Source organism: Macrotis lagotis, chromosome X (genome assembly GCF_037893015.1).
Source record: "Macrotis lagotis isolate mMagLag1 chromosome X, bilby.v1.9.chrom.fasta, whole genome shotgun sequence".
NCBI lineage: Eukaryota > Metazoa > Chordata > Mammalia > Peramelemorphia > Peramelidae > Macrotis > Macrotis lagotis.
The window spans coordinates 186726331-186741272 of record NC_133666.1 but is presented as its reverse complement, the minus strand read 5'-3'; the positions used below and the strand labels follow the sequence as shown (position 1 = coordinate 186741272).

Below are 14942 nucleotides of genomic sequence, written 5' to 3'. Positions count from 1 at the left end.
TTAAAAAAAAACCTGTTAATTCCTTTTTGGGGAACCACAGTCCTCACTGAGGTTATACTGACCCCTAGTTACTTGTTTTGATTCTGCATCCCCATTAAATCAGCTAAGAGGCCATGGTAGCCCCCAAAAAATCTTTTACCTTTGTTTTCTCCCAAGATAGTGTTGAAATTTAGGCCAGTTTGAGAATCTAACTCTTCTTCAGTTAAGATCTGGAAGACTCATGGGGTGGCTAGGTGGCACAGTGCATAGAGCACTGGCCCTGGAGTTAGGAGTACCTGAGTTCAAATCCGGCCTCAGATGCTTAATATTCCCTAGCTGTGTGGCCTTGGGCAAGTCACTTAACCCCATTGCCTTGCAAAAAAAAAAAGGTTTGGAAGATTCCCTTAAGCATACAACATGTTTTCTAATATAAAGAAAAAACTTCAGGAAAGCCAAGTCAATTCTCTTTGAATTCAAGAAAAAAACTTTCAAACTAAATGTCAAATAAAACTTTTTCTAGGGCAGATAGGTAGTGCAATGTGTAGAGTATTGGGTCTAGAGAGTCAGGAAGACCTGAGTTCAAATTTGGCTTCAAATACTTAGTTGTGTGACACTGGGCAAGTCACTTAAGTCAACTTATTTGCCTCAGCTATAAAATAAGCTGAAAAAGGAAATGGCAAACCCTCCAGAATCTTTGCTGAGAAAACCCAAATTGGGTCATTCAGACACAACTGAATAATAACAAAATTAATTTTTTTCAAGTTAGATTTTTTTAGATCATCAACTCCTAATCATTTTTAGTATTTTACATTATCAACACACAATTTTTTTTTTAAAAAAATTTCCTTTTTAAAATTCTGAACACCAAATAAAAGATTATTTGATCAACCACAGTACTGCACACAATTGTAAAATGACAATCCTTAGTTAGCCCCACTTTCCCAATTACCCCACCACCACCCCTGCCCCCAAACAGAAGAACAGGAAAAAATCAAATCTCTCTAATAAAACAAATTCTCACATTGGCCATGACAAAAAATGTTGGTCTCATTTCACCCCCTGAGTTCATCATCTCTACATCCAAAGGTGAAAAGCATCTAGATAGGATCTGTTCTTTAATTACCAGCAAATATAAATTAGAATAGGAAGCTTCAATAATTTGTGCTAATATGTTAACTTAGAGAGAATTCTGATTTTTAATAACTGAGGCCTGGAAGTAAACCTTTTCTTTGGGTACATATAAGTTCAAACCTTAACTCTTGAATGATTTGTGCTAATAAGGGCCAGGGAAAGATAAGCTAAGGAGCTTAAGGAGAAGCCCTTTCAGTTCAGGATAGGAAAAGAAAAGAAAGCAAGTCAGCTCATTATCTGAGAGGTGGGGCTATCTGTCCCAGTGGGCTTATCATCTACTCCACAGTCATGATATTGGGTTATGATTTTGTTTATATTTGTATTAATTCCCAGATCAGACTTCCTTCAAATACAAGACATAAGAAAAAACTGACTAAATTAATGTCATATATTTAAAGACTATATACACCAAATAAAATCAAAGAGAAGGCTTGATAAATTAGCAGAAAATTTGAATAGTGAGTATAGCATAATAAAACAAAATCCAAACCATGCATACACTGAACCTGAATAATACAGATTATTTGCCTAACTTTGCAAAGTAACCAGAAAGTCACTGAATTATCTGCCTTAATTAGACTGTGACTATGGGGCCAAGAAGTTAGTTTTCATGCCTGCTTTTTAAAAACAGGCAGATACAAGCCTTGCCTAAATAAATGAAGTTTTAGAAAGCAATGAAGCTGGGTAGGAGTAATAAATAAATGGAAGACAAGAACATTAATCCAGAGTTAGTGAAAGGTTGAACTGGTCCAATCATTCTGGAAAACAATTTGGATCTATGCTAGAAAAATCACTAATTGTATACACCAATGAACATAAGAGAGAAAAAGTTTTACCATATAAACAAAAATAATAAGAGCAACATTTTAAAAAATATTTTTCCCTGCTGAATAGAAAAACAATTTTTAATATTCCTTTAAAAAGTTTTGTGTTCCAAATTCTCATCCTCTTTCCCTCTGCTCACTCCTCCCTGAGATGATATGCAATCTGATAGATTATATATATATATATATATATACACACACACACACACACACACACACACACACACACGTAAAATATTTCATTTAGTTAGTCATTTTGTGGAAGAAAAAAAAGGAATAATGCAAGGAAGAGAGCAAGCTTTGTCTGAATTCAGATGTCATCAGTTCTCTCTCTGAAGGCAGACAGCATTTTTCATCAGTCCTTTGGAACTGTCTTGGACCACAGTATTACTGAAAACAGAGAAGTCATTCACAGTTATCCATCATACATTATTGCTCTTACTGAGCACAATGTTTTTCTTGGTTCTTTTCATTTCACTCTATTCATATAAGCCTTTCCAAGTTTTTCTGAACTCATCCTGCTTGTCATTTCTTATAACACAAATTTAATCCATTTTAATCATATATCGCAACTTATTTAACCATTTCCCAAATGATGGAATCCCCTCAATTTTCAACTCTTTACCACAACAAAATGAGCTGCTATAAATATTTTTGTACAAATAGGTCCTTATCCCTTTGTTTTGATCTCTTTGGGGAGGTTGAGTGGTATTATTGGATCAAAGAGTATGCACAGTTTTAGAGGCCTCTGGGAATAGTTCCAAATTAGACAGTAATAGTAAAAAAAAAAATCTTTTAGAATTTTTCCTTCTACATTACCTTCATTTCTGAATTTATCTGTCCAAAAAGTAAGCCATCCTTTTCAACAAAGGGAAAAAAGGGGTTAGAAAAGCAGTTCATTGGGGTGGCTAGGTGGTACAGTGGGGCTGCTAGGTGGTGCAGTGGATAAAGCACCAGCCCTGGAGTCACGAGTACCTGAGTTCAAATCTGGTCTCAGACATTTAATAATTACCTAACTGTGTGGCCTTGGGCAAGCCACCTAACCCCATTTTTTGCAAAAACAAAAACAAGAAAAAAGGCAGTTCATCAATATAGCAAATAGCAACTGAATCTGACACTACATGCAATGTTCCTTACTAATTGTCACAGATGATGATGTTTGTCCTTCCTTTCTGAAGACCATAGCATCAAAGAGGTGATGCCATGACAAGAATTTGAGTGAGGGGGGTGCTGTGCTAAGTAAATCACCAGTCTCACTTTTTCCTCCAGTCATCTGGGTCCAGTAGCTACATATGAATCAAGATGACTGGAACTGGCCCTGGAAGCAAGGCAATCAGGGTTAAGTGACTTGTCCAAAGTCACACAGGTTTTAAGTAACAAGTGTCTAAGGCTGTCCCCCTGACTCTGAGAGCAGTACTCTATCCACTGAGCCACCAAGCTATCCAACTGACACAGAACATTGAGAAAGAGAGGAAGAGAAGTACATTTTCCCAACTCTTTCCCAAAGTCAGTCTTGGTCATTATAACTATAGAGAATTAGGTTTCACCTTTTTTGGGATTTTCTTTCTGCACTATAGTCACTTCTAATCATTTCATTTTGTATCACAAAAATTCAAACCAGTTTTCCCATCTTCTTTATATTTGCTTATTTGCAGCATTTTTTTCTGTTAAAAACAGAAACAAAATGGATGCCTATATACTGAGATTGACAGAATAAAATAAAGTTTATGAATGTAATGAAATAAAAGTGTGCTTGTGAAAAGGTCAGAGATTTGAGAAAGCATAAAGGATGGGACCATGGAACTCAGATAAGAAAGGCAGGTTCACATAGCCCAAAGAGCCATAAAACTGTGCAGACCTTTTGATTCAGTAATTCCACTAGTAGTTCTATATCCCAAACATATTATAAAAATGAGGAAAAGACCCACGTGTGCAAAAATATTCACAGAAGCTCTTTTTGGCAAAGAATTGGAAATTGAAGGGATGCCCTCAGTTGGAGAATGGCTGAACAAATTGTGGTGTCTGAAAGTAATGGAGTACTAGTGTTCTGTAAGAAATGATGAACATGGGGGCGGCTAGGTGGCGCAGTGGATAGAGTACTGGCCTTGGAGTCAAGAGTAGCTGAGTTCAAATCCGGCCTCAGACACTTAATAATTACCTAGCCGTGTGGCCTTGGGCAAGCCACTTAACCCCATTGCCTTAGAAAATCTTAAAAAAAAAAAAAAGAAATGATGAGCAGGCAAATTTCAAAAAAGCCTGGAAAGACGTGCATGAGAAAGAACTATGCTGAGTGAAGTGAGCAGAACCAGGAGAACAATGTACACAGAAACAGAAACATTGTTTGATGATCAACTACAACGGACTTAGTTCTTTAGCAATATAGTGATAAAGATAATTCTAAAAGATTTGTGATGGAAAATTCCATCCACATCCAGAAAAAAGAACTATGCTGTCTAAATGCCAAATCAAAGCATAGTATTTTAACTTTTTGTTTGTTTTTTCTTTTTCATAGTTTTTTCCTTTTGTTCTGATTCTTCACAGTATGACTAATATAGAAATAGGTATAACATGATTATGCATGTGTAGCCATATCAAATTGCCTACTGTCTTGGGAGAGGGAAGTAAGGGATAGAGAAAATTTTACAAAAATGAATACTGAAAACTTGAAAACTATTCCTACATATAATTGGAAAAAACAAAACAAAGGCTTAAAAAATCAAAGGTGGGTTCAAATGCCACCTCAGACACTGTCACTGACACTCTGGATAAAGTGCTCACCCACCCTCTTTATGCCTTAGTTTCCTTATCTGTAAAAGATAAGGGGTTAGACATGATGGACATTAGGATTTCCTTATGGCTCTACATCTATGAGTCTATGATTGAATAACACAATGCAAAGTCAAGAGAACATAATGACCACAATAATGTAAAAAAATACAATTTCACCTAGTCCTGTATAAATTGAGGAATTATAAACAAAGTAACTTACCAATATCCTTCTAAACTTCTTCCTTGGGTTAGTGGTGTCTTTGCTCTTATATAAGGAAAAATTCACATTTTCAGAATTCTGGAGTTTCCCATTTGAAAACTGAACTGTAATAAATACACAGAAAGTGATGAATGAAATGATACTGAATATAGGATGAGTTTTTTAAATTACATTAATGATAAATAACTGTGTGTATACAATATTAAAAACAGAGAAGCATGTGAATCCTCAATTCTGGACTATAGTATCTATGAATGTTAAGAAAGCAAATCCTATCAGATCTAGCCTTCCTTTACCTGTGAGAGATAATAACAGATAAAACTAATCAGGGGGATAGTCATAGTGATTTTAAAATATTTAGTTAGGTCCCAAGGGAAAGGTTAAAGGAAATTTGATGACAAAAAGTAGACGTTTGATGATAAAACTGTACTCTAATAAGTACAACTCAAAAAAAAGAAAAAGACATACTACAAAAAATAAAGGTTGGCAGGGAAAATGGAAGATGGCATCATTCTTTGTACTCAAATAACATATGGACACCTAAGAATATATCCTTCCTAAAGAAAATTTCTCATGGCAAGACAGGGTTAGTAAATGTCAGGAACCTGATTTCATTTTCTTTCTACTTTATAGATATTTCTATCATAATTCTGGAATTTTGGTGGAATGCTTATTTTCTTAATTCTCTCTCATGCCCTGTCTCAAATTAGTGTATTATAATTGTTGGTAATGGTATTGAGACTTAAGATTTTCTAAAAATATTTATAAATACCCCAGCCATAAATAACTGCCTGCAGCAATCTTCATGGGCCATGAAGATTGAATAATAAAATGTCACATTATTGTGAGCACATGAAATTAAAAAAAAAAAGAATATCCTTCCTAACTGGTCCATATATAAACTGTAAAAAACTATATGAATGAGCTATTAGTGATATTGTTATTGTGCATTTTACCAAGATGGCACATCTACAGTGAGAATGGGAAATGCAGAGGAAAGAAAAGGACTGTTAACCAAGTTTTTACTGAGTCATCTCTAATCTGACTGTGATAAAGTAAATTAGAGACAGTAACAGTAAATTAGAGAGCAATCTATTAATTACTTTCTTCTTTAGGAACTGATTTCCAAATCATGGGATTACTTCATTCCTTGAAATTTCTGTTCAGCTCTGGTCTTTTCATCAGGGAAGTTGGAAAGTCAGGGAAGTTGGAAAGTCCCCTATTTTACTGAATATCCACTCTTTTTCCTGAAAGAATATGGCCAATTTTGCAGAGTAGGTGATTTTTGGTTGTAATTCAAGCTCCTTTGTCCCCTGGAATGTCATATTCCAGGTCCTCTGATCCTTTAATGCTGAAGTCCTGTGTAATCCTGACTGTGACTCTGGTATCTGAATTGTTTCTTTTTAACTGCCTGCAGCATTTTCTTCTTGACCTGATAATTCTGGTAGTTGGCTACAATATATTTTGGCTTTTTCATTTTTGCGATCCCTTTTAGGAGATGATAGGTGAATTCTTTCAATGATTATTTTACCTTCTGGTTCTAGGACATCAAAGCAATTTTCCTTGATCATTTCTTTTTTTTTTAAAGGTTTTTGCAAGGCCATGGGGTTCAAGTGGCTTGCCCAAGGCCACACAGCTAGGTAATATTGAGTGTCTGAGGCCACATTTGAACTCAGGTACTCCTAACTCCTGGGCTGGTGCTCTATCCACTGTGCCACCTAGCCACCCCTCATTTATCATTTCTTGAAAGATATTGTCCAGGCTCTTTTTTTGATCGTGGCTTTCCAGTAGTCCAATGATTCTTAAATTATCTCTCCTAGATCTATATTCCAGGTCAGCTGCTTTTTCAATGAGGTCTTTTATATTCAATTTTTTCATATTTTAAAAAATTTTGCTTGACTGATTCTTGATGAATCATGAAATCATTATGCCCAATTCTAATTTTCAAGGAATTATTTTCTTCAGTTAGCTTTTGCACCTCTAATTCTATTTTAAAAATTCTATTTTTAAAATTGTTTTCTTTTTTCAATTTGCCCATATTCATTTTTTTTGCTATGGTATGCAATTTTATTTCCATCATTATTGCTTCCTTTTGTTTATTTATTTGTTTAATATTTTATTTATTTTTTCCAGCTACATGCAACAGTAATTTTCAAATCATTTCCAAATGTATTTTTAGAAAAGTTTTCTCTTTCCAAGCTGTTGATTCTCTCTTGCATACCTCCCATTTCTTTTCTCAATTCTTCTACTTGATTTTTAAAAAATCTTTTTGAGCTCTTCCAATAGAACTTTTTGGGTTTGAGAACAATTCATAGTCCCCTCTGCAGTTTCACATAGAGGCCGTTTTCCAGTGTCCTCTTTTGAAATGGTGTTTTGCTTTTCCTTATTGCCACAATAAGGAAAATGCTTTCCTCTATTCTTATTCATTTTTTTACTCATATCATTCTTACTCATTTTTAGCCCAGTTTAAGAGCTCTGTTTCTGGTTCACAGTGGGGCACTGTCTGAAGCTTCCTAGTCTTGAAGTTGAAGGCCTGCTCACTGATCCTCAGTATGCACTGGGGCCTATGGTGTTAGCAGTCTCTCCACTGTACTGACACTGCCCAATCTAGTCATGCCAGCAGTGTTGGAGTTCTGGGGTAGGCAATTTGTCTTCTAAATTGGGCCTGGAGGCCTCTCGGTTGTCCTGCTGTGTCAGTAGCCTGCTGAACCAGAACCAAGGGGCCCAGGGGACTTGGTTGCTGAGCTGTGGTTGAAAGCCATCAGCTACCTTCCCCACTGTGCTGAGCCACAGGCACAGGCCCCCTGCACCCAAATAGGAAGACCTTTCCTGAAACCCTTCCCAGATATCTCAAGCTGGAAAATTGGTCTACTCTGTCTTTTCTGTGGATTTTGTTGCTCTAATTTTGACATTGTTTCTGAGGGAAGCTGGATAGAGCTTCTAGCTTCTCTCTGCCACCTTGGCCCTGCCCCCTCTTATTACCATATACTTTCAAAGCATCTCACATCATTCTCTTCCTAAACAATTAGAACAGAGTGCTGGTCTTCAGTCAGGAAGATGTAGTTTAAATCTTGCCTTACAAGTTGGGGCACCCTGCTTGCCTCAATTTTCTCAGTTATAAAATGAGAATCATATTAGCACCTACCTTGGACTTGAGATTCAAATGAGATAACATCTTAATACTTTACAAACCTTTTAATACACTATATAAAAACTAGCTATTATATTATTATTACTCTCTTCTCCATCCAAACTATCCTCTATACACATTCCCACATTTCCTCTATGTCTCTGCTAACATTTCCTATAACAGAAGGAGGAAGACCTCCCTCCACAAAACTGTCCCTGATTCTTCCAGTTGAAAATGATCTCCACAGAATTATAGACCTATCTCCCTGGTGAATATAGATGCAAAAATCTTAAATAAAATCTCAGCAAAATGATTACAACAAGTTATCACTAGGATAATACATTTTGACCAAGTAGGATTCATCCCAGGAATGCAGGGTTGGTTCAATATTAGGGAAACTACTAGTATAATCAATTATATCAACAACAAACCTATCAGAAATTTTATGATCATATCAATAGATGCTGAAAAAGCTTTTGACAAAACACAGCACCCATTCCTACTAAAAACACTAGAGAATGTAGGAATAAATGGACTGTTCCTTAAAATAATTAGCAGTATCTATCTGAAACCATCAACAAGCATTATATTCAACGGGGAGAGGCTAGAGGCATTCCCAATAAGATCAGGGGTGAAACAAGGGTGCCCATTATCACCACTACTATTCAATATTGTATTAGAAATGTCAGCCTCTGCAATAAGAAAAGAAAAAGAAATTGAAGGAATTAGAAGTGGGAAGGAAGAAACAAAACTCTCACTCTTTGCAGATGATATGATGGTATACCTAGAGAATCCCAAGAAATCATCCAAAAAGCTACTGGAAACAATTAGCAATTTTATTTTATTTAGGTTGTTTTTTTTTTTTGCAAGGCAAACAGGGTTAAGTGGCTTGCCCAAGGCCACACAGCTAGGTAATTAAGTGTCTGAGGCTGGATTTGAACTCAGGTACTCTTGACTCCAGGGCTGGTGCTTTATCCACTACAACACCTAGCCGCCCCAACAATTAGCAATTTTAGCAAAGTTGCAGGTTATAAAATAAACCCTCATTAATCCTCAACTTTTCTATATATGACTAGCAAGACACAGCAGGAAGAGCTAGAAAGGAAATCCCATTCAAAGTAACCTCAGAAAACATAAAATACCTGAGAGTCTATTTGCCAAGGAAGACTCAGAAACTTTTTGAAAACAATTACAAAATACTTCTCACACAAATTAAATCAGATTTAAATAACTGGGCAAACATCAACTGCTCATGGAAAGGTAGAGCTAATATAATAAAAATGACAATTCTACCAAAACTAAACTACTTGTTTAGTGCCCTACCAATCAAAATTCCAAAAAAATTACTTTAATGAGTTAGAAAAAGTTGTAAGTAAATTCATATGGAGAAATAAGAAGTCAAGAATTTCCAGGGATTCAATGAAAAAAAATGCAAAAGAAGGGAGCTTAGCCCTACCTGATCTAAAATTATATTATAAAGCATCAGGCGCAATAGCAGTAAACGATTATACTGATCTGCTGTTCGGTAAACCCAAAGAGTCCAGCTTTTGGGATAAAAACTCTCTCTTTGATAAAACTGCTGGGGAAATTGGAAGTTGGTATGGAAGAAACTTAGATTAGACCAACACCTCACACCTTCTATACTAAGATAAGATCCAAATGGATACATGATTTAGACATACAAAACAATACTATAAGCAAACTAGAAGATCAAGGACTAGTTTACCTGGCAGATCTATGGAAAGGGAAGCAGTTTATGACTAAGGAAGAGATGGAGAATATCACTAAAAACAAACTAGATGATTTCGATTACATTAAATTAAAAAGCTTTTGCACAGACAAAACCACTATAACCAAGATCAAAAGAAATGTAGTAAACTGGGAAATAATCTTTACAACTAATGTTTCTGACAAAGGACTCATTTCTAAAATATACAGAGAACTCAGTCATATTAAAAAAAAAAATAGCCATTCCCCAATTGACAAATGGTCAAAGGCTATACAAAGGCAATTTACAGATGAGGAGATCAAAGCAATCCATAGTCATATGAAAAATTGCTCTAAATCATTACTAATTAGAGAAATGCAAATTAAAGCTTCTCTGAGGTACCACCTCACACCTCTCAGACTGGCCAATATGACCATAAAGGATAATGGTCATTGTTGGAAGGGTTGTGGAAAATCTGGGACACTATTATATTGTTGGTGGAGCTGTGAACTCATCCAACTCCATTCTGAAGAGCAGTCTGGAACTACACCCAAAGGGCAACAAAAATGTGCATACCCTATGATCCACAATACCACTACTGGGTCTATATCCTGAAGAGATGATGAAAAAAGGGTAAAAACATCACTTGTACAAAAATATTCATAACAGTCCTGTTTGTGGTAGCAAAGAATTGGAAATCAAGTCAATGTCCTTCAATTGGGGAATGCCTTAGCAAACTGTGGTATATGTATGTCATGGAACGCTATTGTTCTATTAGAAACCAGGAGGGATGGGAATGCAGGGAAGCCTGGAGGGATTTGCATGAAATGATGCTGAGTGAGATGAGCAGAACCAGAAAAACACTAACAACACCCTAACAATAACATGGGGGTGATGATCAACCTTGATGGACTGACTGGCTCATTCCATCAGTGCAACAATTAGGGATAATTTGGGGCTCTCTGAATGGAGAATACCATCTTTATCCAGAGAAACAACTGTGGAGTTTGAACAAAGACCAAGAACTATTACCTTAAATTTGGGGGGAAAAAAACCTGCTATCTTATTGTGTGATCTTGCTATCTCTTATACTTATGTTTCTTCCTTAAGGATACGATTTCTGTTTCATTACACTCAATTTGGATCAATGTATACCATAGAAATAATGTAAAGACTGACAAATTGCCTTCTGTGGGCAGTGAGGGGAGGGAAGTAAGATTAGGGGAAAAAACGTCTCATGCTCTTTAGGTCTTATCTTGCAATATAATTAGTTATCTATATGTTTGTTCCACCCAAGTGATTGTAAGCATCACAAGGGCAGGGACTATGGATCTTTTTTTATTTGAGATCTGTGACTCCCTTTGTGCAGTGACTCTGGTTAAGTAAATTTCCTGGTTATCATGGCATTACAATTTATAGTCCCAATGAATTGTGTGGGAATACCAAGGAGTTTAAAGATTTATTTAAGGTCACCCAGCAATATTGTATCAGACTGAATGTGAATTCAGGGCTTCCTGACTTTATCCATAACTCCCTATTGCATTATTACGTCACCCATGTTTCAGCAAGGTTTTCAGGTTTGTGATTCACTTATGATGCCAGAAAGCAGCTTGGTGGACTTAGTGCTAGGTTTGGAATCAGAAAGACCTGAGTTCAAATTCTACCTCAGATGTTTACAATGTGTGACAGACAAGTCACTTAACTTCTCTCAGATTCTGTTTCCTGCTCAATAAAATGGAAATAGCACCTACCAATAATTTTTACAAACTTAAAGAACTATATTTGTGCAAACCTTAACGAATTAGATATTGTATACGTACAACAAGAAATATCTTTAAAATCTTTATCATATAATATATGCAAACCTTAAAAATATAGTGACATTTAGATACTCTTTCATTAATTCCCTCTGGAACTCTTAAAAGAGTGATAAACTTAAAGTAGGGAACAAATTTTTTCCCTTTAGAAACAATCTGTAAGTTTCCCAGAATGTTCACATGTTACTGGGCTAATATTAAGTAATGATGTTGTTTGTAATACGGAACTTTAAAAATTAAATAGACGGGGATGAAAAAGCAATTGATCACATAAAATTTAACTTCACTTTATGTGTACTGAGAGGAGTTCCTGGCATGATGGGTTCTTGTTTGTCATTCAGTCTCCAAGAAGAGATGCCAGTGACATGCAATTGAATTGGTTTGAGTGAGAGGGTGCTGTGCTATGTCACCAGCCTCACTTCCTTCTTAGAGAGATTCGGGTCCACTGGCCAGTTATGGATTAGGATAAACAGGAGAGATGGCCTTGCATGCAGTGGGAGACCTTGGTCTCTTCAAGTTAAGGTCTTTCCCAAGTCACAGTTGGATTGAGGCAAAACCCATTCAGAGATTAAGACTAGGTGGGGGGAGAGAGAGGAAGCAAAGAGGACAAGAAGAGCCAGGGCCCAGATCTTCAGGGATTAAGTCAGATAAATAAGAAATGAAGCAAAGAACAGCCTCTTTTTCATAGTTAAAACTGAACAAACCAACCATCTCTCTCAGACGTTTTTGTAAAACAATAATAATAATAATAATTAATAATTAATAATAATGGTAATAATAATAAAGATGACGGTTATGATATAAAAACCTATAGACCGATCCGTAAGGTATCGATCTCTCATACCTCCACCTATTTTCGCTTTACTGGCCTGGCACTTGCGAGCCGAGGGTCCTCTAGCTGATGCTTTCCCCTCACACCCGCCAAGGTGGGGGGCCCCTGAGTCGGGCGGGGGGGCAGCAGCCTTACCCAGCGCAGCCTTCTGCCCTTCGGCCGGCTCCCCGCAGTACTGCCACCTCGCAAACGCAGCCATGGCTGGCGCAGCCCCGGACCCGCGCCGCCGCCAGTAACCGCCGCGGCTCCTCAATCCGGGTCTCAAGCAGCTCACGTGTGTGATTTCCCATTCCAAGCCTCGCTTTAGCCGGAAGAGGCGGGACCATCCGGTCGGAAAGACCGCCCTTTCTCAGACCCTCCCTGCGTGCCCCGCCTCCTAAATCTCATTCTCAGCATGGAAGCCTTCCGATTGGTTCTCTCCTGCTCCTTGACGCCTACCGATTGGTCGTCGTCTTCTCAATTCCGCCCCCTCTCGCTACAACTAGCTGGTTCGTCCCCTCTCCCCACGCCCCGCCCTCCGAAGCGGCGGATTCGTCCTTCCCTTTCGTTTCCTCCCCTCGCTTAACCAATCGGCAGAAACTGCTGCGCTTCCGCAAGCTGAAGTTTACTGAGCGCCACTGGGGACCCCGGCTTCCGGGAGTTCAGTGCCCGGCTCGACCGGAAGCGGTGGCAAGGGCTCCTCCTAGGGAAGGCCCGCTCCGATTTTTACTTGAGTCGGTCGTGCCCAGTTCCTCCTTAAGCCATTCGGGCTTTCTTGGTGGTTTGCCCCTTCCTTCTCCGGCCATTTTCCAGATGAGCGGCTTGCCTGGGGGCACACGCGACTGAGGCTGGCTCCAGCTTGCCGCCAGCTAGTCCTCCCTACTGGGGTCTCTGCCCCCCGGACTCCTCTCACCACTTCTCCCGGGCACCGCCAGGAAACGCTGCCTTGCACTGGGGCGGCACTGGGGAGCCGCGTTGAGTGACAGCGGGCAAGGCATTCAACTCACCTGCCTCAGTTTCCTCACAGGGGCGGCTAGTGGATAAGAGCCCCTGCCCTGGAGTCAGGAGGACCTGAGTTCAAATGCAGCCTCAGGCACTTAATGATTACCTAGCTGTGTGGCCTTGGGCAAGCCACTTAACCCCATTGCCTTGCAAAAACCTAAAAAAATAAAAATAATAGCCTCTACTCCATAGGGTTGTCATGAGGATAAAATGAGAAACTCATTATAAAAGCACTTTGCAAACCTTGAAGCGCTTTATAAAGGCCAGCTCTTGTTGCCAATTCCCCCCACGTTCTGCAGCCTGGAAGAAGTCAGAGTTGATCACAATTTCTAGGTTCAGGTCAGAAAACATTCTAGTAGAGGAGCTTTCCTATAAGGAATAGAATTTTGATCCACAAGAGACTCCAGAGTTCCTTTCTTTAGTTCAACAGACTGATATCACAGAAAATCTCATGCTTAAAGAGAGAAAAAGTCTTGGTCCAAAGCATATGGCAGTGATGGTAACAAACAAACAAATATATAAAAACCCAAGGATTCAAAAAAGTAGGTCCTCTGATTACAAATATCCATCACCCTTAGCCATAAGTAGGGATAAGGTAAAAATACATTTTGTGATTTTTTTTTCCAATGTGAACTCAACTTTCCTATCAAGTTTTTTTTTTAATGATCTTAAATACATCATTACCATTACGATTACAGTCAGGAAAGGAGGAATTGAAGAAAAAAGTAATTGCTAAGAATTGGTGAAACAACAGCTAATTTCAACAAAGTGAATTACAACCATCAAAAAATTTGGTATGTGACCAAAGCAGTATTTAGTAGTAAATTTATGTCTCTTTTAAGTCTAAAAACAGGAAAGAGAAAAACCATGATAAATTGAGAAAACTAGAAAGAAATAATAAATATAATAAATTATAAAAGTTATGAATTTGGAAAAAAAAGCCATTGGTCAATGAAATTGGAGTTGTTTTAACAATAATTACAAAGTGAGCAAGTTCCATTAAAAAGAGAGAAAAAACAAATTGTGTAAGCAAGCAGAAACAAAGCAAAGAGAGAAAACTATAGATTAAGATCCTTAATGAATACTGATGCAAAATTTTAAATAAACTATCAAAGAGGTTACAAGAGTATATCAAGGGTGGCTAGGTTGCGCAGTGGATAGAGCACCAGCCCTGGAGTCAGGAGGACCTGAGTTCAAATTCGACCTCAGACATTAACTAATCACCTAGCTGTGTGGCCTTGGGCAAGCCACTTAATCCTGTAGCCTTGCAAAAACCTAAAAACAAAAAGAGTATATCAAAAAGATTACATACTTCAATGAAGGGTAGATTCAATATAGGAAAATTAATATTTATAATTTATACTAGACCATCTAAATAAAAAAAATTACAGAAATATACCAATAGGTTCTGAGAAAATTTTTGACTATTCAAAACCAGTTTCTGTTAAAACACTAAAAATCATAGTAATTAACATTCCTTAAGATGGTAAATAATATTCATATAAAACAAAGAGACAACATTACAGGTAATGGAGAAATGCCATACAAAGA

General features: G+C 37.6%; 1 protein-coding gene across 1 annotated transcript in view; it reads right to left on the bottom strand.

Moving 5' to 3' along the window:
* The window catches only part of POLR1E (RNA polymerase I subunit E), a 37138-nt gene extending 24427 nt beyond the window's left edge, over positions 1 to 12711 (bottom strand). Inside the window, exons 1-2 of the mRNA XM_074208016.1 lie at positions 12546 to 12711; positions 4924 to 5027 (exon numbers count right to left, since the gene is read on the bottom strand). Coding sequence (XP_074064117.1) covers positions 4924 to 5027; positions 12546 to 12609 — 168 coding nt within the window. The 5' untranslated portion in view covers positions 12610 to 12711. The remainder of the gene's footprint in view (positions 1 to 4923; positions 5028 to 12545) is intronic.
* Between the last annotated feature and the right edge of the window lie 2231 nt (positions 12712 to 14942).